Genomic DNA, 26609 nt, shown 5'->3' on the forward strand with positions numbered 1-26609 from the left:
GACTAATTTATGTGGCTGTTGACTTCTATTGGATCATCGGAATGACATTACTAGAACCACCTATTATGCAGACTAAAAAATACAAAAAAAATAAATTATACCAAAACCGCCAAGGCGGCTCGGCCGCCCCGACTGTTGTACAATATACTGATTTTTATATTGATTTTATGCACCGGAACTATTTCCCATCACATCTCCTCTGTCACTTGAACTTGATTTATTTGTCGTAAAACCCACGTATTCATTGCTGAAAGATTTTACATTGTTAGGTGTCAACCTCGTGAAAAAATTGAGTTAGTTTTTAGAAGCCTTGTGGTTTTTTAGGTAAGTTTGTTTTTCTGTAAGAGCACTGCAGTACACAGCAGCATGTCCCTGGTTAATAGGATTGTTTTTATGATACCCTGGGCTGTTCATACTCAAGGAAAACTACTATTGACTTATTTGTGATGTGAGTAAGTTATATGGGTTATCTCTATCAAGTCTCCATAAGAATGGTGATATATTCTCTATGGCCTGATCTTTTATTCCTCAGGTTAACCATTTAATGTATTGCGAATTCTTGAGGGTTTAGATAGCTAGTGAAGCATTTTATTATTTTATTTGTTTTTAGTAACTTACTTTTTATTTTTTAAAGTACAAGGGTGAAGAAAATAGGGAGGTTTATTTCGTAGTGAATTAGTGATGTTGGCATGTAGTTAACTATCATGGTGCTGTGTAGACTGGAGAGGATATTACACGTTGAACTTTTTTAGGATGATTGCTTAGTTTAGGAATTGTAGGTATATCTTGTAATTCTTGTGGATTCCTTAATTGAAGAACTCTCTAAGTAGGATGCATTATTGGTCATATTTTAGGGTTAGATTGTTGGGCTGTTAACTAGGATGAGTGCAAGTGCCATGAGAATTTTCAGAAAAGATGGAGTAAAATGGCTGTGTTAAGGTTTATTTGAAGTTGGATTGAATTGAGATGATTTATGAGAAGTGCTAGATAGTTCAGATATCTTGTAGCACTTCATCAAATGTAAGGTGTCACAAGGATATGTGAAGACCAAGAAAGATTGAGACAGAAGCAGTGTTGAATTGTGGTGATCCTTAACAATGAAGTTGAATGATGGAAAACCAAATAAAAGGCATTTGCCTTAGATCCCGCATTGGTGGGATGCATTTTATTTGGTTTCTAGTACAATAGAACCTAGAGCCTCAAATCTGAAATCAAGTAACAAGCAGATAAGTTTACTAAATGAATCACAAGGACTAAGTTGATTCCTGTTATAGTTCAGAGCATAATTTAGAAATTCATTCTTTTACTATTTCATTTGTGACATTTAAGAAAGTTATACTTTGATCTTCTCCTCTCTGAGGGTAGCTACCTGTGAATCACTCTTAAGGTTTCCAGGGATTTCCTGAAGTATTGTATACTGAAAACATTTTAGGAATTGATAGCTTGGGAAACTTTGAAATACATGGTCATGAAGCTGGTTACCAAATCATTTTGAATTCTTGGTGATTCTTTGGGAAGGATAAGATTATAGATCCAGAAGTAAGGGTTATGAAAAGCTCAAGGAATTTACTAAACCTTTTTGGTAGTCTGATTTGGTATAGTGTTTAGCAATTCTTTGAGTGGCTGTTCTAGGAACGGATAGTTGTTGATTCTGTGACAACTCTGCGGAAGCAATGGGAGAGCACAGTAGAGACATGCCATTAGGTCAGGCATTATATGAGGGATCTGCGTTTGCTGTTCCAAGTTTAGGAACCGAAAATTTGTAGGTCTCTTGACAGGTGGTTTGATAACTTAGGTTTCTAGCCGCATCTTAAGACAACTATTCTTCTTGCTTTCTGATGGGGGTAGTATTTCAGAGGTGCTGATGAAATTATGACCAAGAGAATATCCCACATCCAGATCGGTGTGGATGTTATTGCTGCTCGTATTGTCTTAATTGTTGAATGTAAGATTAGTATAATGTAAATGTTTTAGAATAATCAAGGTATAATAAAAGTATATTGAATGCACTTTTGGTAAAGTAAACTATCAATAGGAAGGAAATAATTTTGATGCACAAAAGGTATACGAGTATTTCTGTCATCCTATCTGTAGCTTAACAATAGGAGACTGATTAGGACATCCATCTGTAAAAATTGCAGCATGATCCTTATAATGGAGTAGAATTCCTTGCCTATGAGTTTCTCTCTGAACGTATGAAGTTTGAATTTCTCTGTCCTATAGGAACGTCTGACAATTTTTTTCTTAGAATCAGATATATGCAGCATCTTGTGTGTGATTCTTAAAGAGTATAACATCGTTTTGTTCTGTAATTTTATTCTATCAGTGAATGAGTATTAACATCGTTCTGTTCCGTAATTTGAGGTCATCCGTGAAGCAAGCGCCGTCTTTCATAACCTACATGGCTAAGTATGACAATCGCAAATTCGGATTCTTGAATAGTTGAACGGCTCTCTCATGGAGTGTTCGTTGGGAGCTTGTTTACTTCGAGTGGGATTTACAGTATTTGATCATCGAACTATTAACTCGTGTATCCTGATGTCTTTTAGGAATAAAGAGCGACGGTCGTTAAGTTGCAGATGCAGACACCATCCCAGGAGACAACGCCAATGACTAAACACCAAAAAGAGGATATTTTCAAAGATCTTCATTCTGTAAGGTTGTTGGCAAAGATAAAACGGACAGGAGGCATCTTCGTATTGTTTTCGCTCGTGTGTCTCGTGTTTTTCCACTTTTCTCTTTCAACAATCTATTATTGTAACCTTAATCGAATCCTCAGTAGGAAAAGAGGACAAGCCAAAACTCAAAAGGCGTATGAAGTGAAATGGTGGGTCCATTGAATACGATCTCAAATACCTTCAGCCTAATTAGTAGCTATGATTATTAATTAATTAATTAATTTTAAAAAGAATAAGTTGAAACTTCGCCACGAGATTCTGACTCATCTGTTCTATTTGTTATTGTCACGACACTTATCTTGGTCGGCTTATTTTGTCACCAGTTCTAAATTAATGCCAGTTGGCCTTTTTAAAAAAAAATTGGGTGAAAAAGAAATACTTTTACTATTCGTACTTATTCGTGAAATAAATACTTTCCTGTACAGTTTTTTTTTAATTTTATTAAAGTAGTTTTTTTTTTTTAAATCGGAATACTCCGTTGTAATAAAATATATCAAATTACTAAAACGTTTGTATTCTTTCTAATTATTTTGTCTAATAAATATAATAGGAGTATTTTGACATTTTAACAGTTCTACTAAATTTGGTACTAAAAAATTATATATAACTTTATGGATAAGTAACGTGCATTTAACCGTTAAAAAAGTTGATAAACGAGCGGCGTCATTTGTAACGGATAGCAGCTGTGCTGCCATTAACTCTACTTAAAATCGTAATCCCCCCTGTAACCTGCCCCGTTGGCTAAACTTAAACAAACCCCCATGGCGGAAGCAGCTCCTCCGGCTCCCTCCGTCGACCCGAGGAGCGGCTTCTGCGCCGAGACGAGAACCTTCCACAGCCTCCGCTCTCCCCCGACCCGACTCCCTCCCCAGTCCCTCCCCCTCTCCTTCCCCTCCTTCCTATTCTCGTTCCTCCCCTCTCCTCTCCCTTGCCACCCCGCCTTCCTCGATCCTTCTACCCACGATTCCATCTCCTTCCCTTCCCTTCTCTCTAATGTTCGATCCCTTTCCTTTGCTCTCCGCCCCAAGATCTCCAAAGGCGACGTCGCCCTCGTCGTCTCCCCTCCCCGCCTCGACCTCCCTATCCTCTACCTCTCCCTCCTCTCTCTCGGCGCCGTCGTCTCCCCGGTCAACCCCGTCTCCACTTCGTCCGAGATATCCCGCCTTGTCGAGCTCTCCTCCCCTTCCCTCGCTTTCGCCACCTCCTCCACCGCCCCTAAATTCCCTCCCGACTTCCCCCTCGTCCTCCTTGACTCCCCCTATTTCCAGTCCCTCCTCAACGCAGAGTCCGGCGTCCACATCCCCGAAGACGAAGACATCCGTCAGTCGGATACGGCAGCGATAATGTACTCGTCGGGGACCAGCGGGCTGGTGAAGGGCGTGGCGCTCTCCCACCGCAACCTGATCGCCCAGGTGGCGCCGTTAGCCTCAGAGCCGGCGACGAGGCCGGCGCCCGTGCTGATGATCACGGTGCCGCTCTTCCACGTTTACGGCTTCGTCTTCTGCCTGAAAACGGTGGCGGCTGGGGAGACGGCGGTGATCTCGTCGGCGAGGTTCGACGCGTGGAGAACACTAGAGGCGATCTCCCGGTTCCGGGTGACCAACCTCGCCTTGGCCCCGCCGGGCGTGCTCGCGCTCGTGGGCGCACGCGAGAAGGAGCAGGCGGCTAAGAAGAGCCGCAGCGATGTGAGCTCGGTCAAGGCCGCGAGCTGCGGCGGCGCGCCGATTGGGACCGACTTGATCCGACGGTTCCTGGCTGCCTTCCCGCACACGCGGCTCGCCCAGGTCAGCTCAGTTTGCGAAGTTGCAACACTACACTAGAAGCATTTTGGAGATTGACTGACTCCGCACCTTTCGGATATTTCGTGTCTTCAATTCGTGTGTTTCCTCTCGTGTGAAAGGGATATGGAATGACGGAATCGACGGGCGGTGCTTTCCGATCAGAGAGCCCGGAGGAGAACCAACGGCTTGGATCCGTTGGGCGTCTTGTGTGGGGCATGGAAGCAAGGATCGTTGATCCTGTCACTGGCGTAGCTTTGTCTCCATCGATGCAGGGTGAACTCTGGATCCGAGGACCAACTATTATGCAGGGTGCGTAATGTAAAAAATAAATAAAAAGAAAAATTCGATCCTTCTATTTAACTTATTGGTGGCACTTTTGAATGATATCATATCCACTCTTTATGCCATTTTTCGTTAATAATTGTCTAGGTTACATTGGCGATGACCTATCGACGTCCGCGACATTGGACTCCGAAGGATGGTTGAAGACTGGGGACCTCTGCTATATCGACGAAGATGGGTTCCTCGTTCTTTTGGACAGGTTGAAAGAATTGATAAAGTACAAGGGATACCAGGTAACCAACTACTTATCTTCTTCTGGTCAGCAAAATTGTGCATGGTATGAATATTTTATGTTTAAATTCTGGGACATCTGTTTAGATGATTAAGTTCTCACTAGGGGTGTAAACAAGCCGAGCAACGAGCCGGCTCTGGCTTAGGCTCGGCTTAAAATTACTTTCGAGCCTCATAATTTTGCTCTGGCTCGGCTCAGCTTAACTCGAGTCGAGCTCGAGCTGAGCCTAACCAGGCTCGATTAGAGGATGAGGCAGTGGCGGTGGCGGCATGGACGACGGCTTGCTGAAGGAGTCAGAGATGGATGGAGGAAGAGGCGACGAGGAGGAGATGGTGAATGAAGGAGGAGGAGGAAGCCGACAGAGTAGACGAGGAGAAGGCTAATGGAGGAGGAGGAGGAGAAGGAGGAGGAGGCCGATAGAGAGGAAGGCGTGGCGCCGTGGTGGTGGCTGCGCATGGGGTGAGGTTATGAGTGATGATCAGGTGGATGAGGGTGAGTGTGAGTGTGATAGTGAGAATAAGGGTGAAGGTGAGGGTGGGGTAGGTGAGGGAATTGAGGATGGGAAAAGTGATCTGATGGGTAGGTGAGAGTAGGGTTGGTGAGAGTGGGGTAGGTGATGAATATTGAATGGGTTACGGGTGATGATGGGTTAGTGAAGGACACGTGGTAATATTTCTTTATGCCACATGTCTTTAATTATAGATAGTCAGGCTATCGAGGCTATTGAGCCGAGCTTGAGCGAGCCGGCTCCAGCTTAGACTCGGCTCGATATTAATTTCGAGCCTGTTACGACGGCTCGGGCTCGGCTCAGCTCTGACCGAGCCGAGCCGAAATTAAGCTTCACTCGAGCCAAGCCCGAGCCGCTCGTCAAGCCTGACAACCTTAGTTCTCACTTAGCATCTCCAACCGTGGCTTTGGCTCCAAATATGGAGCCAAAAATGGAGCAAGAGCTCGGTGCACTCCAACGCACCAGACTCCATATATATTAAAATCATAATATAATATATATTATTATATTAGTTATTTTAAATTATATGGTTAGAAAACTCTCATCGAGATCTTTAAAATAAGAACTAATTTTTTAATTAAACGCATCGAAATTATATTACACGAAATAAACATCAAAATAAGCATTATATGTTATTAACTAAAAATATCAAAATTACATTACATAAAATAAGCATAAATTAATTTTGAGTTATATGCTTATTTTGATGTTTATTTCGTGTAATATAAAATACACTAGCTCCAAATTTAGAACTAATAATAGTGGATTTTAAAAAATATTTATCATAATTTCATAAAAGATTTTAAAAAAATCATTTTTTTTCACTTTGTATCGCAACAAAAATAATTACTATATATATATTTACTCTCTTATTCTAAAATATAAATGAATATAGAACTAGTCATTTTTTAAATAAGATCTCATTTTAGGGATAATAAATATGAAGGAGCTTAATTCATGCAAATTGGACATTCAATAACTCCAAACCCATGGATACGTGTTTACTGATTAGACCGGAGATCTAATAATATTAATAAGAATTCGGGCAGGCCAGGAAATGTTGGTTTGTTTATTATGGTGGCAAATATGGAAGGAAAGAAATAGAAGAATATTCCAACAAAAGGCTTTCACTCTTACAGGTAAATGTAATCATCTATAGCACATTTGTCTTCTTAGGAGGTTTATTATCCTTCCAAGGCTTCTTTCAAAATTTCCACCTTTTCTTCTCTTTGTAGTTCCTAACTATATTAATATTATTCTCTAATGGGTTTTCCCATTTTTCTCGGAAAAAAGTAGGGATAATCATTTATTTAGCATCTCTGGTCCACCTTTTCTTGGTCATATAGCATAGTTTCATCATTTCACCCTTTTTATTTATTTGTTCCCTCTAATATTTCATAAGATCTTTGTCTCTAGTTATACCTTCTTAGTTTCTAGGTATTTCTTTTCTAGTAGATTAAGTTTATGCTGATGTAGGTCGCTCCCGCAGAACTAGAGAGCTTGCTTCAGACTCACCCAGATATTATTGAGGCCGCGGTTGTTCCGTAAGTATATACAATCATCTTTATGGAGAAAAATATAGATTAAAAAAAAATCTTATTCCAAATAGTTGCATGTTAATATGGCAAGTTCCTTCATCAAGGAAAATACTTCTGAATAGCTTATACCAGATGTGTTTCTTAATCTTATTCCAATGCCAGATACCCTGATGAGCAAGCAGGTCAAATTCCCGTAGCCTTTGTATTACGAAAACCTCACAGCATTTTGAATGAGGCACAGATTATGGAATTTGTAGGCAAACAGGTATATCTATACATCATTTGTCTAGCTCCAGATTTAATTCGTAGTCCAACTAGGGTTTCGATTATTTAACTGTTGACAGTAGGTTAATTAATATCTTTCTCCTGGAGCAGGTTGCACCATACAAAAAGATTCGTCGTGTTATTTTTGTGAATTCAATACAGAAGAATGCTGCAGGCAAGATCTTGAGGAAGGATTTGACGAAACTTGCATTTCCAGTAACAAACTCAAAGATGTGATACTATTCATGTAAAAGGAGCTTCCTTGTACCCTTGTCTTGTAATCCTAAAAATAGAAGCACAATTTTGAGTTTTATGTACAAAAATTCTGGAAGACTTTACTGTGAAGGAATTTCTTTCCTACCTCCATGACTTAAGTATGAATAGCACTGTGACATGAAATCTCGACAACAATTTATCTACAATGCTCACAAAGTGGTCACAATAATCATTTGACATCACAAATAAAATGAAATTAAATTCAAATAGCTGCACATCTTCGAGAAATACACAGATTGTCTACCAAGGCAGTGCCTTGGTGTCAAAAAGTTTTTACTGGGTCATATTGTGTTTTGAATGTCAAAAAGTTTGCAGGAAACAATATGAAAATAATTATTTCATTGTAACTCAGATTCAAACCTTGAAAGTCGTAGTAAAAACTGAAACAAATGACCTCCACAACTTTTACAGTCCTGAACTCGTATTTTCCTTGTTTGCTAGAGAACAGGGCAAAAGAAGTCGGTCATGAACTCACCCACAAGTTGGATTTAATTGTTGGTGTCATTTATCAGCTCGACCGTGAGGAGGATGCAGTTCTGGTTGCTGACAATTCAGGTTAGCATTTGGGACTTCGCTGAGGCCAGCATCGCTTGTGATAGGAACAGAAGAATTTCCTTGCCTGTCATTAGATACATCAACCTCGTCCCCTGCTAGCGACCCTGTCCGTAATAGTTCCTTCACCTTCCGGAACTCATCATAATGGGCTTTGCGGTGTTCCTTGAAACTTAACTGTGCTCTATCAGTTTCAGAATCTAGGAAAAATAATGCAATATCTTAGTACACAGAGTGCTATCTTTTAATTAGTGTGTCCTTACAGTAAGCGGCAACCAGTAAGTAGGTGAAGCAGAATCAAGCAAACTAAGAAAAAACTAAAGGAAGCCCTTAAAAACTCCTGTATCAATGAAATTATACTTCTACAGCAAAGACTACGAGCAAGCGTAAGATTTCAATCAAACTTACCAGAGGTAATGCACTGCAGCAAAAAGAATTTGAGGAATAGAAGTATCGTTATAATATATATCATGCTCATATAATCAGTATTAGAAATCCTATGCAAAATAGCTCTACTAACGGCACACTTACATGTTTAACAGATACAACTCAGAGTACTGTGGACTAATTCAGCTTGCGTTCATTGAGAGCATTAATTTAACAGTTGAATTGAGAACTATATGAGAATGCAGTCTACTGGATAAGTTGAACCAACAAAAGGCACTCCATCAAGATACATTTAATATCTTGTTTATACATATATATCTCCAGAAGCCAAGGCAAACCTAGAAGAAAGAAACCCATTTCATTAGGTCATTAACTAAACAGAGGGTCTGGGGTAGCAATAGACAAAAGGATTGACCTTAAGACAAAGAAAGGAGAAAGGGAATATTTAGTAAGGTGGAAAAGAAACCGCAAGATTTCAAGGTTAAACAGAACTATTAATATGCTACAAGGATTTCTTAAATAAATGTCACATCTGATATAAAAGATCTATCATAGTAGAAATTTTAGACGCTCTTAAATCATAATGTTTTTAGAGTGAAAAGGATTCTAGTTAGTCTAACTATTAAATTCCACGATCTGATGAAAGTAAATGCAAATGATCTCAGTCTAGCTATCCTAGTGCTTTCACCTCAGAGAAAAATTGGATACCCTTAATAATGCAGCACTACAATTTACATTAAATATATAAATGTCACCAATAGTAACCTGTTAAGATTAATGAGCAGACATGCTCAATGAATTATAAGAGACCGGTCAAGTTAAGAACATGGCTCAAGCTTAAGAGTGTTTTTTTTTTTCTTTTCTTATCCATTTATGTGAACATGATCCTCATTTTTTCTGGACCCTATACAATTAATATTAACAAGATAAAAAACCGTCTAATCAGAATATAGTGAATCAAGAAACTTTTACATACAAAAGCAGCATATAAACATAGGACAAACATACCAATACATTCAGATATGAATCAAACGAAACAAGAATTAAAGAAAGAAAGAGAGCAATCACAAATAAAACAAATATATTAACTATTAAATATATAGACTAAGCAACCATAAGTAACAATTAACAACCATCATCTTGTTCCATGAAATCTGCTTCATCTTCAGAGGATGTCCAACCCCCATTTCTGGAATTCTGTCTGCTAGAGGAAGCTACATCATTTAAAGCAGTTAAAATAGCTTCTGCCTGAGCAGGATCATCCAGGCATTCATCGAATGCACATCTTGGAGATGCAGAACCTAAAATAATTACAAAATTATAAAGGATTTTAAAGAGAAATCAGCACCTCCATTATACAAATACAAGCATATAGACATATGAAGTAGAAGAGATGTACCATCATCATCAATCATAGGGTGATAGGGTGTCTTAGGCTCAGTAATTTTCTGCCTCACTGGCTTATTAGATTCAATCTCATCTAAGTTTTCCTCATTCCATCTCACACGACCCCTGATGAAGAACATGAATGAACAGATCAAACATCATACACCAACCAAGGATGCATATGGCATTTCCAGAACAGAAAATGGCTGAGATGTTTCTAGATTGTAGTTAAGCTTGTAATGGGTGGTCCTGGTTCTTCCAAGATCCCGTTACAAGCATTTACTTCATCCTCAAGACATGGAGACAAGAGTAGCCAATTCAGTTATATGCATGGACGAAGGAAGTCTCAGATAGTTTGGTGTTGACATATGTCCTGATCAATAGGCTTCTCCTACTCTATGTAGAAGAGATATTGTGTTTGCATTTAGAGAAGATGGGGAATACCAACCATGAAAAATCCAAGAAAGATCATAAAGCATATTGACAATATAGAATTCAAACATCAGTAGCTAAAACACCAGAGGGAACAAAAGAGATTTAATCAGGATCCATAAGCTTCATACCCAGAAAAGAAGGGTATCCAACTACATAAGTCTCTCGCTAATGCATGGTCTGCAAAAAGTATTGGAATATCAATTGGTATGTTCCTAACTTCCTATATGAACCATAGCTTGCTTGGACACTGGCGCTAATTTCAACTTTAAAATATCAAACTAAAGAAGGGGAATTACTATGCAACCCTTAAGGTTGCCTCCAATTGGTAAGTTATACAGAATCCTTGATGGTTATGGTAGTGATTTGGAAAACAAGCAATTATTTGCACAATGAAACAGCTAGATATATGGAAGGTAGTGATTATGCTAACCTCATTGCTCAGAACTCCGAGTTTCCGCACCGTCCAAAAAGGAATCCTACAGGATCAACGTACACTTATCAAAGTTTTAAAAATTAGAATCATAACATATGATATTTTCTTATTCTACAAAGGCAAATTTCTCCCAATAAAGCATACAAAAGGTAAAAGGGCATATTACAGACTCTCTTCGTGTGTACTACAACATTAAAAAAAAAACAATTATAAGATGCAATTAGATCAAAGCTCACTGCTTTACCCAAATAACCTAATTACTTTAACCTCAGCTGAGTTATCCAGATGCCAAACCCTAATTCCTGCATACATCACGTGCACAGAGCCAAGAACACAACCAACTGTTCTTGACCAGGAACACCTCCAAAGTATCACCACCTATAGGAATCTACAACGGGAAGAATGGGAAATCCGAGCACTTCGTAGATTTAATCGGTTGCCACAAGATCTACTAAGAAGGATTTAGAGATGAAATCGACCTAATCTTATCGTCGGGAAAAAGCGAGACGCAGAATAGAAGGCGAACCTGGAAAGGTGCGGAATCGAGATGTGATGGCGCCGTGGCGAGCGAGAGCCGAGAGCCGAGAGAGAGAGAGAGAGAGAGAGAGAGAGAGAGAACGAACGGGCTCGGGGGTTTGGTCCACAAGATCGGCCACTTTCCCTTTCAGGCAAATTGCAGCGGATCGGTCTGAGCCGCACGTGTGTTTGAGTCGAGGACGGCGAACCGTGTGAGAGCATAAATGAGGTATGAGTTATAATTAATCCAATAGAATAGACAGTGCTAATCTGAGGATCATGGCCAGTGGCCTCCTCTTAATCCTTAGATTAAATAATTAAGTCAACTCTCCTAACCTTGATGCACGTCATGCAATTCATCCTTACAAAGGACCAAATCCAAAGGATATGTTTGCTTGTATTTGACGGTTAGATTCGGATTAAATTTGGATAAGAATTTTTCTATCCTATTCTAATAAAGATTCGAATGAGTAGAAAGCTCGAATACGAATACGAATACGAATACGAATACGGATACGTGTTGAGATTAATTTTTCAAATACGAATACTTATCGAATATAATTTTTAGGATAAATATACAAATATCGGATATCCTACTTATAACTTTTATTTTACTTATTTAGATGGTAAATCTTAATATTATTACTAATAATATATTCTAAAAATTAATTTTATTAAATTATATGTATTTGGCATGTAATTTTTTTATTTAAAACTCTCAATATTTTATGTTAAATTGTCTAAAAGAAAATATCAATTCATCTAAAATTCAATTCGTACCTGATTAAGATCCGATCCTCTATCTTAAAATTATTTAATCCGTATCAAAAAAATTATTTATATCTATTTATTTATAATATAATTTTAAATTTCTTTGTCCATCCTATATTCATATTGGGAAGCAAAATTTAGATGTCGATATGGTTTAAGTAGCACTAAAATATGTCTCAATCAAAGATATACATATATAAATCTTGAACTGATTTGATTGTTCCGATAGTTGGAAAATTCATACAGAAATCTATTGAAATATAACATTAAGAAGAGGAATGTTGAATGCACCCACGAGAAATGTGATTGAACTGTTCTCACTATTTTGGTTAACCCACACCTATTAGTGCATTTAGTATTTCTCATATTGATGATTGCCAGCAGTATCAGAAACTATCAGAATTGGCATTTCATTTCCTTTGACTATCTTTAGCTTTTTGACTGTTCTTCACAAAGATTAAGCACCAGAAAAACCCTTTCCCTTTGCATTAGTTTTCAGTTACTACTTCAGGATTTCAGTTACTAATTCAGAACCAGACAAAAAAGAAAAGGTTTTATCCATCCATTTGTCCAAAGCAAACAATGCAAGCAGCCAATATAAATCTTCTTCTACTCTAAACTAATCTTGTGCTTAATAGATAGGTTCTCTTTAACAAATTTGCTAATGGAAAGGAAAGGAGAGGGATTGGTGGTGGTGTGCAGTGAGGAGAAGAGTGCGGGGATAACAGTGTGGGAGATTGAGACTGGGGATGAGCTCTTGAGAATACCCAACTTTGCTGCATCACCCCATGGCCTTCTATTTTTTGAGAGTCACTTCCTGTTGGCCTCTCTAGTTCAAAAGCATAGACCTTGCAGTGGGGGGGCCATCTTCTTCTGGGATCTCAACAAGGTGCCATCACAATCAATTGAGAGTATGAAATAAATTAATCATCATTCTCTTTCATTGTGAGATAGAATAATTGGTGTTTTGAAGTAGGATCCTGCGTTCGAACCCAGTGTTATATGTAGATTCATCATTCTCTATCAACCTAAATTCGCCTTGTTGTTTGGATTCTTTTTGCAGTTTTTCTGTTGAGTTTTTGGATGATGAGTATCTTGAATACTTATTATACCTACACTTTTAAGTGATCAACTTGCTTTATTTTAGAAGGTGTCAGTTGTGCACAAATACAATGAGTAATTCAACATTAATCAGTTGAGGTATCACATACTGTGGCAAATTAAAGTGTTCCATTGTTGATTGCTTCCTTAATATGCAGCCCCAAGCACCACAAAAAAGCTACCTTCTTGAGCCCATTGTGCCCATTGCTAGCTCTAAGGATGGTATATATCTTGTCGGCGGAGCTCCTTCTGGATATACATACATTTGGGAGGTAAATACTTCATCTCTTTCCAGTATATTTGATATTGACATCAACATCTTGAACAGGAATATTCATTATGAATCTGTACTCCTTGAGATGCATGTCTGATGCTGAACTCGAAAACAATGACCATCTACCTAAAAGTAATGAACTACTGATTTGCCAAATCTATTATCTCCCAATTTCTTCCTAGATTATGAGTGGAAGGCTACTAAGGAGATGGCATGCTCATCAGAAGTCCCTTAGCTGCTTAGCCTTTTCCCAAGATGATTCTCTTCTCGTTTCGGGTTCTGAAGACGGCACAGTGTGTGTTTGGTCTATGATCAGGTACTTACAGGTTTCAAATTTTCGATTAATCCACCAGCTAGGGAGTTCTAGTGCTACTGGAGTCATGTTCAATAACTTGAGTTCAAATTTTGGTTCAAGTGTACTTGACATGGGAGATTATGAAGCACGTAGAAGCTGTCCTACTTTCCAAATTTGGTCAAAACATCAATCTTACATCACTGGTCTGCTAACATTATCAAGCGGTTCGAATCCGGTATTAGTATCAAGCTCCCTTGATGGCACTTGCAAGGTTGAACAATCTAAAAGCTGATCATATAATCTCCATAGTATGTATCAGAATACTCATCCCTGTTAAGTTGCTGATCTTTCTCAGTGTTGTATAGGTCAGAGAACTTGTTTCAGGAAGGCTACTTCAGACTCAAGTCCTCTCTGTTGCTGTGACTGCAATCGCTGTTGATCCAGCAGAGCAACTGCTGTTTTCTGGAGGCGAAGATGGCGCAATATATCTCAGCAAACTCGCTATTCGAATGAGTGATGATCCAGTTGTAGTCTCAAAGGATGATTGTGGAATTCTATGTGAGCATAAGTAAGCATCATCAAAAGTTTTTCTGATTCAGTGAACTCATTGTATGAGAGATGATGCTGGTATATAGCTATCTAATTAAAGGAGTCCATGCCTCTCTTCTCCAATTACATACAGATATGAATATCAGCACATATCTATCTCTCTATACATTCACTAATTCTTTTAGATTTTGGATGCTCTTGAGCTAGTGATGTTACACTAAGTTAGAACTGAGAGTCTTATTTGTTCTACAGGGCTCCAATTACTGCTTTAGCATTCAGTGTAGGAGGAATTTGGTTGATTTCAGCATCAAAGGACTGCACTGCTTGCCTATGGGATACAAAAAGTTGGAAAGCAATCAAGAAGTTCAACCAAGATAAAGGTAATTTAGAGCTTCTCTTGTTGCACTAATCTCTCTAAATCTTTTTGTATTGTTTTTGACATAAACAAGGACGATCACAATTTGAAATTGGTAGTGGATTCTGAAGTGCAGATAAAATTGGTAGTGACTTTAAAGGTTCAGCCCTCACATTTATTTCTCTATACTGTCTGGTTGAAGTTTGTATGGATAACCAGGCCTTGTTCTTCCAACAATTTGTCCATTAACAGGTATATCAAACTTGGTAGTGATCCCTAACTCATCTCTCTATGATGGAGATCGCCATCGAAGTTTCCTTCATCCTCGAGTCGCGATATTAGACAAAGTTCCTCACCAGAGCAGTGCAGCAGAGGGAACAACTAGCCTTCTACCATCATACTGTTCTATCGGAGATCATCTCCTCTCCAATGGTTTTCGAGCTTCTCGACTTCTAAAGGAGCAAATTCTTGACCTGGAGGTCCTTCAATTTCCTCTAAATATATACATGAATGTGTTCCAATCTGTTGATTTATAGAAACTTTTCTTGCAGCAGGAAGAGAGAACAGCAGAGGCAATCCAGATGAAGGTTATGACAAACATGGAGAAGCGGCTGTCGGCTATAAATACCACAAAGCAAATGACACAGATTAACAAAACCTTAAGACTGCGATTGCTAGATATGATGCAGCTTAGATTATGCCAAGATTCTTAGGTTTGATAACTCAGGTAGAAGGAAGATGTATGAATTGCTTTTTTCTTTGTGGAATAAGATATACTCTAATTTTTAATACCAGATAAAGAGATCAAAAGAAGAGAGCTAATACAAGTATAGGTTATTCTATTGTTTAGTTTAATACTAGGTATAATGAGTAAAAATTGACACAAAGTTGATATTAAGATAATAATGAATTTGTGTTAGTAATTTGTGATGTTTTATACCACATGATGATAATACCCATTGAATATAAATGTGAGTTTAAAATGCTTCATATATCTGTATTAATTTACAAATGCATGACTATGCATAGATATACAATGCATGGCAATTAGCAATATATGACAATGTGTGGTTATACAGTGACAATAATAGCTATGCATTTCAATAATTAGTAGTACAAATATTTATAATAAGTAATATCTAGTATAAAAACAATACAATAATTATATATTATTATTATTTAAATTGTATGAAATAATAAAATAAAATAAAAGAGAATGAATTACTATACTAAAATAGTAAAATAAACTAAGTTGTTGTTTAGTTACTAGACGAGAATAAGATTATTCCTATTTTACTGAGGGAAAAGAGGCTAAAGTTTGCCTTTGCAGCAATGTTACCATCTGTTGTCAAGGAACTTTGCTTGGTTGTCTAATTACAAATTGAGAAGTTACCACTTAACATCTGATCTTTTAATGGTGGTACTCATCTCATGACCTCAATGAATGTATAACTGGGGCTCTCTTCTCACTTTCTCAGATAAAAAAAAAAAGGAAAAAATTCTGACCTAAACCAACTGGTAACTTGCATCTCAGAAGAAATATGAACTTCGTCTTAGAGAAACAACATCGAGTGACCAATCATATCATGTAAGTAGGACTGCACTTCATCAGGTGAATGGAACTGTATGTGAAGCACTCAGAGATCAACACTGCCATGGGATCGAAATTTTCTACTATCCCACAAGAGTTGGAACTGATCGTGGAGCTTTCACTCAGGAGATGTAGTGAGGATAGATGACTCACTGATCAAATCATTGAATTGATCGGTCGCACCTGCATTAAAGTTTACATGATTATGCCAGGAAAGTCCGCTGTTTCAGCAAAATCTCATATATGTGATATTCCCATGAGTTAACCGCAGCGTCTCATGATCTCTGAAATTTTCAAGAAAGAAGCTAGTTAGATTAAATAGCACATGATAGCTCTAGAGGCAAAGAAAAAGTTAGTGTTGAACATCATCCATGCATTTTACTATTTTAGTATCTTATTAATAATATAAGACCCTTTCTTTCACTTCATTCCATGTGAAAATAGGGATGATTGTTTCAAGATGCACGACTAAAACTTACTAGTCTTAGCACTGTACACCACTCATTCAGCAAGAAACTCCATTAGAAAGATGACTGAAAAGAAGTGTTGCATAAGGGTTGCTTACCAGATCTAGAGCTTCTGCTACAGTAGTGCAATTAGCAGCACCACAAACACCTCTATAAAGAGTCAACAAGTGTTTGCGCTGGTCAGCTTGTAGATTCTTCTTGATACCACTGGCCACCATCTCCATTTCTGGCTGTAAACAAACAAATTCAATCATGTCACTGTACCTAAGCTAAGTGATCTTCGAAAGATCGTCTGTTACAAAATGCTATTACAGCTGGTTTGACAGGTGAACATATATATATATATATAATGTCATTATGTCTTGAAAGAATACTAATTATCTACCATATTAGTCCTCTATAAGGTAAACAAATAAGAAACATCTTTGTCCTCAAGGCCTTCTCATCTAAATGGGGTTTGGCAATAATGAACAGCTGACTTTTTCTTTAGAATTCCAGTTGTTATCATCAAATCAAAATTTAACACCTTATATAAGATTATTCATCGTTCACACATAATTCATCGGTCAAATTGTTCTTGTCATCATTAGTCTCTGTCATTACAAAATTCTCATTTCTCATTTTGTTGTTTGATGTCTTCATGCATCTTTCCACAAAATCAATCTCTATGGCATAATCACTCCTTTCGTGGGATAAGCACAATTAAATTTGTGAGTAATACCATCCCTCAACATTATCACCCAAATAACATATCTACAACCAGAGAAAAACTGACATTGTTTTACCAAAGAAAAAAGCACTCCGGTTACTGAGAGAAAATAAAAGGAATGATAAGCAAAAACATTCAGGTATAATTTGTCAAAAACTAATCGTAAAAACATTCAGCATTTCATATGTACAATTAAGAGACTATTACATTAAGAGAAATACAGTCAATATTGAACCAGCTACTAGAGAAGCCAGCATAACCCAATTACTTACAGATTGCTCTTCTGGAGGGAATATCTGATGAATAACACCGATTTTTAGTAGTTCCGCTAGTGCTTCGGATCGCTTCCCTTGAGCTTCCAATGCCTGATCCAAGATGACATCTTTAGTGGCTAAAGTTACTGGAATCAAATGGAATATCGAAAATGTAGTGTGAAAGGCCTTAGTATGTCCTTAATTCTCCATCTTGCAATAAGAGAAAAACAAAAGGTTACCCAAGATTGCAAGAAAGATGCACGTGTGCGGGCGGCAACAGCTGCACGTATAAGTGTAGCAGCACGGAAACTCGGCAGTCCGATATTATCAGCAAGTGCAGAAATGAATGTTCTCACATCCTCGCCATTAATTTGTACTTTGACAGTGGTTTGTGTTGCTCTTGGTTATCCACAAACAGTAAAAAAAATAAAGAGTACAATAATCAAAATGCAAAAGACAAGCCAACTAACTGGTAGAAAAGTATTTTAAACAGAACCTGATGTAACAACAGAAAGAACAGAGATTTAAAGATTGTACAACTCAAACCATCAGGCATACAAGAAAGAGAATACCTGCTGCAAATCTCGAGCACGAAGTCTATGGCTGCCCTGTAAAAAGAATCACGTACATTGGCTGTTTCAAAGGATATCTTTCCACCAGAAAGTCTGCATAATTCCCGTAGCTGCTCTCATCAAAGAAAACGGGCAAGTAAATTTGAAATAAATCAAATAAATTCAGGAAGTTCCATAAAAGCAAGTTCCATTCTTTCTGTGCAATGAAAGTTAGAGCAGTTAACCCAGGATGCAGCAAGTGATTGAAGTTTATCAACACTTTTATTCAAAATAAAGATATATGCATCTCAGAACACATTAATATTGGCTGTTATCCCAAAAGAAAAACTTTTAAGATGGACAAGACCAGCTTGTCAACTTCAAACTATCTTTGAGTTTCTGGTTTTGTGTACTTTACCTGCAAACACTTTTATAAACTTGGAATCTCAATTTGATTACTCAGTTTTTCCATTTTACTTCTTTTTCTTCATTCTATTGTAAGGTAGTGTATAATCAAAGAAGCAATATTAAGGTAGTATATAATGTATCACAATTATCCTTACAGAAGAGGTTATAATTAATTCATTATTCTCTGTGATAAAGTTAGGACCTCAGCACTACCCTAATCTGGAACCGCGTCGTACAAATGCAATGAGACTAGGTACACTTGACAAGTTCAATTGCAACATAAATTAGTACTACAAACAACGTTGCAAAAATATAACAGTAAAAAGTTTAAATAAGGCAAAAAGAACTAACTTGAATCATATCATCGTATCTATAATCCTTCCCGCTCATTCTATTATCCATGATTGCTGAGACAGGTAAATTTGTAACGATCTGAGGAAGAAGGAAAGGAGCTCCTATAAAATCATTATCGAGACATAGGAAGAAGTAACTTTACCTGCAGAATTGGAAAGAAGAGAAAAATATGAACAACTGAAATCAACAAAATCATATCTTGTTTATTGCTTCAATTACCTCCCATGAAAAGATGGAAAGAAATTAAATAACTGAACTGAAAACAAAAATCTATTTAGTTTACAGTAATAAGCTCGCGCACCGCTCTTTTTTAAGGACTAATCAAAGAAAAAACTTTGAGATTTAGTCGATAGCAACACTTTAATAATATAGTACATAAATTTATTATAGAGCCGTTACATGATACTGACTGGAATTATAACATTCAGAATAAAATCTCCATCAACTATGACTAATTCACGAGTAATCCAATCTTGAGTTTGATGAAAATATCATGATGAGCTAACTATAAGAACATTGTCATCTTGAATGCCAGTGAAGATTCAATTATTTCACAGCCATTTCATTCAAATAATACCATAACGAGAAAAAAGATATCTGACCTCGAACTAATCTATTAGCCTCCCTCTGCAACTCCTCTCTTTGGACATCCACTGCCGGCGAAGGCGAAGGTGAAGGCGAAAGCTCCGGCCACCATTTAGGCAGCTCTTCACGCCTCCTCCCACGCTTCTCCACCGCAATTTTTCCATTCCCGGCAAAACTACTTTTCGCAGGCGAAAGAGGATTCACCGAAACCTTTAAACCCTCCGACTTCCTCCTCCCCACCACAACCTCCCTCCCGCCCAAGCTCCGGTCCCTCCTCCTTACCGCCGCCCACTCACCAAAACCCCACCGCCGCCACCGAAACCCTAATCCGATCCACACCAGAACCCTAACCGCAATAACGGCCGCTAAGCTCCAGAGGAGGAGGTTCCCCACGAAGACGAGCGACGACCGGCGGCAGGAGAACACGATCAGGTCACCGCGCTCGACGCGGTAGGATTTGCGGAGGTCGCTGAAGGCCTCATCGGCGGCGTCGGCGAGACGGCGGAGCTCCGCCGCTGAGGAGCGGCGGAGGCGCTCGAGGGAGAGGGAGGAGCCGAGCCTGCGGTCCTGGGAAGGGGAGCGGTTGTTGGGGCGGCGGCGAAAGAGGGAGGAGGAGATGGGGAGCGTTGGGATGCGGCGGCGGAGGGGGAGGAGCGCCGGCGCGGAGGCGGCGCTCGCGGCGGAATTCATCCCTTTTCCCTTTTATGTATTTATTTATTAAAATTACTTTCTTTTTCTCCTTCAGGAGGAGGAGGAGTAGGAACGAGCGAGAGAGCAAGCGAAGGAATTGGCCCAAAGATGGGGGAAGGGAGAGAAGGTCGAGGAAACGCGTTTTCCCCTCGATTCCCAACGCGATTCCCGATTTATTTTGTAGCTGTTTTCATTACCTCTCGGAGAGGGAAAGGAATGGCGTGTGCTGTGTGCACTGGAAATACAAATGGAGATAATAGGAGGAGGTCAGAAAAATATTGCCATAAATTAGGTACGAAATTGCATAAAATATATAATATATCAAGAGATGGCATATTTATATATTTTTTAACACATAAACTTATAATTAATAAACATTTTTTTTTTTTGGTATCAGAAAATGATAATTGATAGCAGAGCATCTACAGCTATATCTCAAGTAAATAATAAACAAAGCCTTGCTTTTATTATCTAAATCATCTTCACCAATCTGAGCATCTCTTTGCAAAAGTTCTCTGCGTATCAAATACTTCTCCTTCCTATTCCAATGCCATGTCTTTTTCCCCCTCCACTTTTATCATGCACATATATCTTTAGTTTTCTTTCCTTTATTTTTTTAATAACAAAGTTAGACTCTCATGCATCTATGCATGTCTCTTATATAAGTTGTAGTATATTTCATAACAGCTGTTAAAAAAAGAATACACTAAAACTATCCGTCAGACAAGCAACTCATGCATAAATCCGTAACACATAATTATCGTTCTTTTGTGAGAGACATAGAAACACAAGGGTATTTCACTATTGAAATTCGAACTCGAATACAACCGTTAGCATATTAACTTATAGTTATAATTCATGTATAACAAATATATAGCATGAGTACTTTTTCTGTGGATGGAGAGTTGATGCCTAAGTGTTGAGAGATTATGAAGGGTCTAAATCTTATTTTAGTTTCTGAACTCATGTGTGATAAGTTTGTAATATATGGATTTGAATGACATATATTAGCATGCAGACAATTCTCTAAAAGTAAACTAGAAAAAGAAAGAAAAAGAAAAAAGAAATCTAATGTAATAATGGATATCTACGCTATCTCTTTGATTTGATTAGTTTTCTCAATCCTTGACCAATGTGAGAGATGCCCATATGACAATCCACTTTATTCCTGATCAAATCATCATTAAAAATGAGTATATGCCATTCATAGATTCCACATGAACTTTAAATACACCTTTGTGAACTCTTTTCATATCACTCCACTGGATTTTGATGACCTTTTGGGTCATATACTATCTTTTGTCTTTATTATTATTAACATTTTATCATATATATATATATATATATATATTCGATCTTTATATTTTATTTTTATCTTAATCTTAAGAAATTGCTAATGGGATTTGTGATAAGATAATTTGTTTAAAACATAATCTAGTAGTCGAATGATAAATATTCATATATACTAGGATTTGATAAAGACAAAATGAGGATTAATTTTGACAGATTGCATTAAATAATAATAATAATAATAATAAATCTTCTCATATCCCATGATGACATTTCATGTTAATTTCAAACCATTTGGACAGTTCATAAGCCATTAGATTGCTTGGTTGTTAGAAATCCTCAGTTTAAAACATTATATTTAATTAAATGGGCAATATATAAGTGATGTAGTCTTGAGTGTGGAATAATTCCTAAACTAATATAGCTATGCTCACTTTTTTATATTTGAATAACAAAAATTTAAATTATTTTTAGGCTAATATGATGTTGGATTGTAAACTAATATAGTGATACAATAAGTACACTTCACATGACTTAGAAAAAAAATAAGGAGAGAAGGAGAGGAGATGAGAAAAATTGAATTCATATTTGATTAAAGAAATATATTTTAAAGATAAAATAATAACTAGATTTTATTGATAAATATAAATTATTCCAGGAGAGAAGGAGAGGAAGAAAGGAATGAGTATTACTAAACTAGTTTTGGAATAAACTGTTGTTAGAATAGTATAAACCAGTATTATCACTCATTATACTAGTTTAACTTGATGCTTATTCTACCACCCAAACAACTAATACAATTTGATTTTCTAAGCTCATTTTGGATCCTGTTTGACTTTGAGTAAGGATTAGGGTGACTACTTTGGAGATTAGGTTCATAATTATCTCAAGGCATCCACTTTTCATTAGATTTACATGCAGATTTTGTCCTCTATTTAGATTAGGCTAAGTATCATGGAGGTAATTAGTGACAATCATCTAAGAATATATTGCCACCTTTTTCTTAACAATTGAGTCTAGCAGGCCTATGTTGCAGCCTAATTAAGTTCTGGCCATGGATAATTCCTTTGATCCACATTCTTTGGAAACAAATAAATTAAGGCAGGAGATTCCCTGGCTCTTCAAACCAAGGAAAGAAATGGATAGCGATAAGAAGAATTCCATTTTTAGTGGCAGATTTAGTGAATGCAAACACTCCTCAAGATTTGTTTCTAAAAGTCAAACATGAGGTATTTATAAGATATATTTGCTATTATTATTATTATTTTCTAAAAGTAATAAAATATTTGTTAGTAACAAAATTATGATTTAAATTACCCTTAGTATAGTTTGGATTAAGGATATTTTTATGATATTTTTAATATAGTTAATTTAATCCAAAAGTTAGAGCTAAATTATAGGACTTAATTTATAAATAGTAAAAAAGTATAGGGTGTAAATTATAATTTTATTATAAAGAAGAAAAAAAAGAAAAGGAGAGGGTGTGGTATGCAAATTGGCCTTTAAAATTAATTCGAAATAGTAAGCATCTGGTGGAAGGGGAGACGATCCTTCCAAAATGCGCTTTCCTTCGTACATCCTCTCCGTGCCAATTGCTTCCATCTTTCGGCGGAAATACTCTTATCTCTTTCACATTGATCACTGGCTACGTTCATCCTCTCTGCGACGCCACTCTTTCTGCATGTGAATGCCATGCTACTCGATTTGAAGTCAAAGAAGAGTCCGCCTCCCTTTCTCCCTCGCTCTGATGTCACACAAATCATCACCTTTGAGTCTCAAAAGAATCTTGCGGCTAAAAGGTCCCAATTCGTAGTAAGAGCGAGGGTCAAAAAGGCAGCATCCTTTTTTCTTTGCAGTAGGCATGATGCATCATTCAATGGTTCTTTAGATTGTAGAGAATAAGATTGGCTGCTACTCTAAAGATTTTATTCACCGTGGGTGGATTTGTAATCCCCCACTGGCCTTTGTAGGGAGTCAAAAGGGTGGCCAGCCATCCTTACCGATATTTCTTGTGATAGCAACGGAAATAATTCTCTATCCCATAATAATAAGAAGAAGAAGAAGAAGAAGAAGAAGAAGAAGAAAAGAAAAAGAATTTAGATTCCAGATCACATGACTATCACTTACCTTGCATTTGTTAACAAGCTCATCATGCTCTCTCTCTCTCTCTCTCTCTCACACACACATACACACACACTATATATATATATATAGTCTACTTGTTTGTTATCTCGCAACTTGAGAGCTAGCTTTCTCCATCCCCCCCTTCCATTGATTTACTATGTCAAGGGATCCCCTCGTCGTCGGTCGCATCGTCGGCGACGTGGTCGACCCTTTCGTTAGGTCTGCGTCGCTGAGGGTGCTGTACAACAACCGAGAAATGACGGTCGGGTCGGAGCTCAAGCCGTCGCAAGTTGCAAGCAAACCGAGGATCGAAATAGGAGGGAGGAACACCAGTAACCTCTACACGCTTGTGAGTATCGATCTCGATCGCTAACTTAATAGTGTCCCAGTTAAACCGATGTCATGTTAGCTATCGCTATGTTTTCAAACAATGGAAAGAATGTATCTGATTCACAAACTTATATTTTAGAAACATCACGACAGGATTATCTTTGGAAATATTATGTGTTCTTTTCAATTACTTATTATAAAAGATGATGACATGAGTGTCTATCTCCTCACTAGGTTATGGTAGACCCTGATGCACCAAGCCCAAGTAATCCAACCAAAAGGGAGCATCTTCACTGGTAGCCTTTTAATTTAATTGTTGTCATTATGACACTTGATTATAATTAATAAGCTTTGTTTACTTGCCGAGGTGTTTAACTTATGGGAAAGAGTAAATTATATCATTAGCTATTAACCTCTTCTCTTTTGTTGGTGGTATGTATAGGTTGGTGACAGACATCCCAGAATCTACTGATGCTAGTTATGGTGAGTGATTTATTTGGTTGATGGGAAGTTAGAAAGTAAAAGCTTATTCTCTCTTTGTTTTGCTTTTATTATCTTCAAAGTATCTTGTCGTTAGTCCATTTAACGTACATTGTCATATATATATATATATAATGACTATAATACTCATGCTTAATTAACTCACTGTACAATAGTATCATTATACTCTTAGGTAGATAACTTTATACTTTAATTTTTAAGTTTTGAAAATAACTGGATATTTTCTAGTATATATAGTGTTAATGGTAATAAAAATACAATAATTAGTATTTTTTTATAATTTTTTAAAAAATATCAACTTAAGTTTTTAGAGTAACCGTTGAAGATATGCTAAGTTTGACCGGTGATATTCTTTAGGAAATGAAATCATGGGCTATGAGAGTCCACGGCCGACATCGGGAATTCATCGATTCGTGTTCGTGTTATTCCAGCAATCGGACTCGCAGGCCATTGACACGCCTGGATGGAGGCCGAACTTTATCACTAGGGACTTTGCGGCTCTGTATAACCTAGGGCCACCGGTCGCCGCCCTATACTTCAACTGCCAGAGGGAGAACGGCTGCGGAGGAAGGAGGTATATCAGATAACATGATAACGTAACGTACACATAAAAATCCATCAAATTCTACTTAGGTTGTCTCATAGTCAAGAACCAAGGTTGCAATAAAAAAAGAGACATATTGTAAGCAGTTGATCGATCTCATATTGCTGGAAAATGACTTGGATGATGATGATTGATGATGATTGATGATAATGATGTATACGTGCAAAGCATATGGACCAAAAGCCAAAAAAAGGCGATAACTACTAACTCTTTTCTCCAACTCTGATATTCCACCATAAAAAGGAGAAGAGAATCTTTCTCAAATGCAAATTAAATTTTAAAAAAGAAAAAGGAAATTTGAATTTAACACCCTAACTATATATATATAATTATGGTGTACACCCCTTGTTTATAATACTTATTTGATCCACTGAACTTAACCAAACTCTTAAATTAAATTAATTATACTAAGAATGTTATCAAGATACCTTTTTTAATCTTATCCAGTCTATCTAAGTAACAATACCATAGCTCCTCGCTGCTCTTCTCTGGGATAATTTCTTTTTCATTCGATATTATTTTATTGGTACTAATAAAAGCATTGAGCAATATTAGATAGCTGAGGGGGGTAAAATTGCCCAGAAAAATAAAAATTAGAGTCTGTATGATATAATTAACCTTAATTATGTTAAAAACCAATGCATATAGAAATAAAGAGTTATTATCAAATTAATGCTAACTACGATGTTGTTGTTCAATCGGACCACAATAGAACCCAAATCAGTTTAAATTCACAAATTTTATTTAATTGGAAAGATCAGCTTGTGGTCTGAGGACTGGTTTGATGCATATAAGATCAAAATTTAAATTGTGTGGTTGGCACTGGTGGTCAGTTAACTTCATGATTAATTATGAATAATTTCTAGGATGCTCTTTAAGAGTTCAAAAAAGATTGTTATTAATAATTTAAATGTAAATTTTCTATGTAATCGTCACAGAAAACTTTTAAAATATCGTAATTGCTACTGCATTCTTCAAATTTTGGATTTTTTCTTTTTATATATAGATTAAATAATTAGATCGGCCGACCAAACCTTTTAAAAATCAGGCCAAGATAAATACCGACTATACGAGGGAAATAAAATTATATTCTCTGCAATAAAATAGTAGAACTCAATTACCGGACTATGATAGTGTCAAGAACTCATGACTAGTTGTTCATTAGAATTGTAGTTGAGATTGTCTTAAATGTCACCGGTATACATAGTGGTCAAATGATGCCTAAAGATATGAAGACATGAAAAGGTAAACCATATTCCATCCCTGTGTAGTGAATTAGGGTTCCATCATGAAGGTATGGTCATAAATGAGCATCACGCCACATTAAAAATTCAGCCAATATAATTAAAAATATCTTCTATGTCATCCAACTTTCAAGTGTCATTGCCAATATGAAGTAGCACTTGTTGCAACCTACACTAGTTTGTTATTTGGCTTTAAATTATGGTATATTATTCAGGACAAGTTGAGGATTGGAT

The 26609-nt window shown here is 37.1% G+C and overlaps 5 protein-coding genes across 8 annotated transcripts; 3 read left to right on the top strand and 2 right to left on the bottom strand.

The window, feature by feature from the left end:
* Window positions 1-3352: 3352 nt before the first annotated feature.
* LOC140763410 (4-coumarate--CoA ligase-like 5) lies at window positions 3353-7717 on the top strand. Of its 3 annotated transcripts, XM_073101595.1 has the most exons (6): window positions 3354-4462; window positions 4579-4768; window positions 4889-5034; window positions 7018-7085; window positions 7242-7344; window positions 7455-7717. In XM_073101595.1, the coding sequence occupies exons 1-6, from the start codon at window positions 3440-3442 to the stop codon at window positions 7578-7580; spliced, it is 1656 nt and encodes a 551-aa protein (XP_072957696.1). In that variant the 5' UTR covers window positions 3354-3439; the 3' UTR covers window positions 7581-7717. The 3 variants fall into 3 exon arrangements, 2 of the variants coding, with proteins under 2 accessions (XP_072957696.1, XP_072957711.1); XR_012104824.1 differs by lacking the exon at window positions 7018-7085 and having other exon boundaries at window positions 3353-4462; window positions 7455-7470; XM_073101610.1 differs by lacking the exon at window positions 7455-7717 and having other exon boundaries at window positions 7031-7085; window positions 7242-7325.
* A 94-nt stretch (window positions 7718-7811) lies between these two features.
* On the bottom strand, window positions 7812-11527 carry LOC140763426 (protein phosphatase inhibitor 2-like). 2 transcript variants are annotated; one of them, XM_073101621.1, is made up of 5 exons: window positions 11339-11527; window positions 10810-10855; window positions 9958-10070; window positions 9692-9859; window positions 7812-8371 (listed from the first exon to the last, which is right to left on the bottom strand). In XM_073101621.1, the coding sequence occupies exons 2-5, from the start codon at window positions 10812-10814 to the stop codon at window positions 8121-8123; spliced, it is 537 nt and encodes a 178-aa protein (XP_072957722.1). In that variant the 5' UTR covers window positions 10815-10855; window positions 11339-11527; the 3' UTR covers window positions 7812-8120. The 2 variants fall into 2 exon arrangements, with proteins under 2 accessions (XP_072957722.1, XP_072957729.1); XM_073101628.1 differs by lacking the exon at window positions 11339-11527 and adding an exon at window positions 11057-11267.
* Window positions 11528-12763: 1236 nt separating this feature from the next.
* LOC140759752 (protein ROOT INITIATION DEFECTIVE 3-like) lies at window positions 12764-15386 on the top strand. Its single transcript, XM_073096399.1, has 8 exons — window positions 12764-12988; window positions 13359-13472; window positions 13657-13790; window positions 13890-14040; window positions 14135-14337; window positions 14571-14698; window positions 14893-15152; window positions 15228-15386. The coding sequence occupies exons 1-8, from the start codon at window positions 12764-12766 to the stop codon at window positions 15384-15386; spliced, it is 1374 nt and encodes a 457-aa protein (XP_072952500.1).
* A 573-nt stretch (window positions 15387-15959) lies between these two features.
* Window positions 15960-20482, bottom strand: LOC140766254 (uncharacterized). The gene is made up of 7 exons (XM_073105750.1): window positions 19610-20482; window positions 19005-19060; window positions 18267-18376; window positions 17934-18093; window positions 17713-17805; window positions 16830-16961; window positions 15960-16548 (listed from the first exon to the last, which is right to left on the bottom strand). Exons 1-7 carry the CDS (start codon window positions 20280-20282, stop codon window positions 16540-16542), a joined length of 1233 nt encoding a protein of 410 aa, XP_072961851.1. The 5' UTR covers window positions 20283-20482; the 3' UTR covers window positions 15960-16539.
* Window positions 20483-23823: 3341 nt separating this feature from the next.
* On the top strand, window positions 23824-25211 carry LOC140764342 (protein VERNALIZATION 3-like). The gene is made up of 4 exons (XM_073102869.1): window positions 23824-24045; window positions 24261-24322; window positions 24469-24509; window positions 24885-25211. Exons 1-4 carry the CDS (start codon window positions 23854-23856, stop codon window positions 25112-25114), a joined length of 525 nt encoding a protein of 174 aa, XP_072958970.1. The 5' UTR covers window positions 23824-23853; the 3' UTR covers window positions 25115-25211.
* The last annotated feature ends 1398 nt before the right edge of the window (window positions 25212-26609 follow it).

Source organism: Typha angustifolia, chromosome 1 (genome assembly GCF_048772165.1).
Source record: "Typha angustifolia cultivar Huaian chromosome 1, ASM4877216v1, whole genome shotgun sequence".
Classification (NCBI taxonomy): Eukaryota; Viridiplantae; Streptophyta; class Magnoliopsida; order Poales; family Typhaceae; genus Typha; species Typha angustifolia.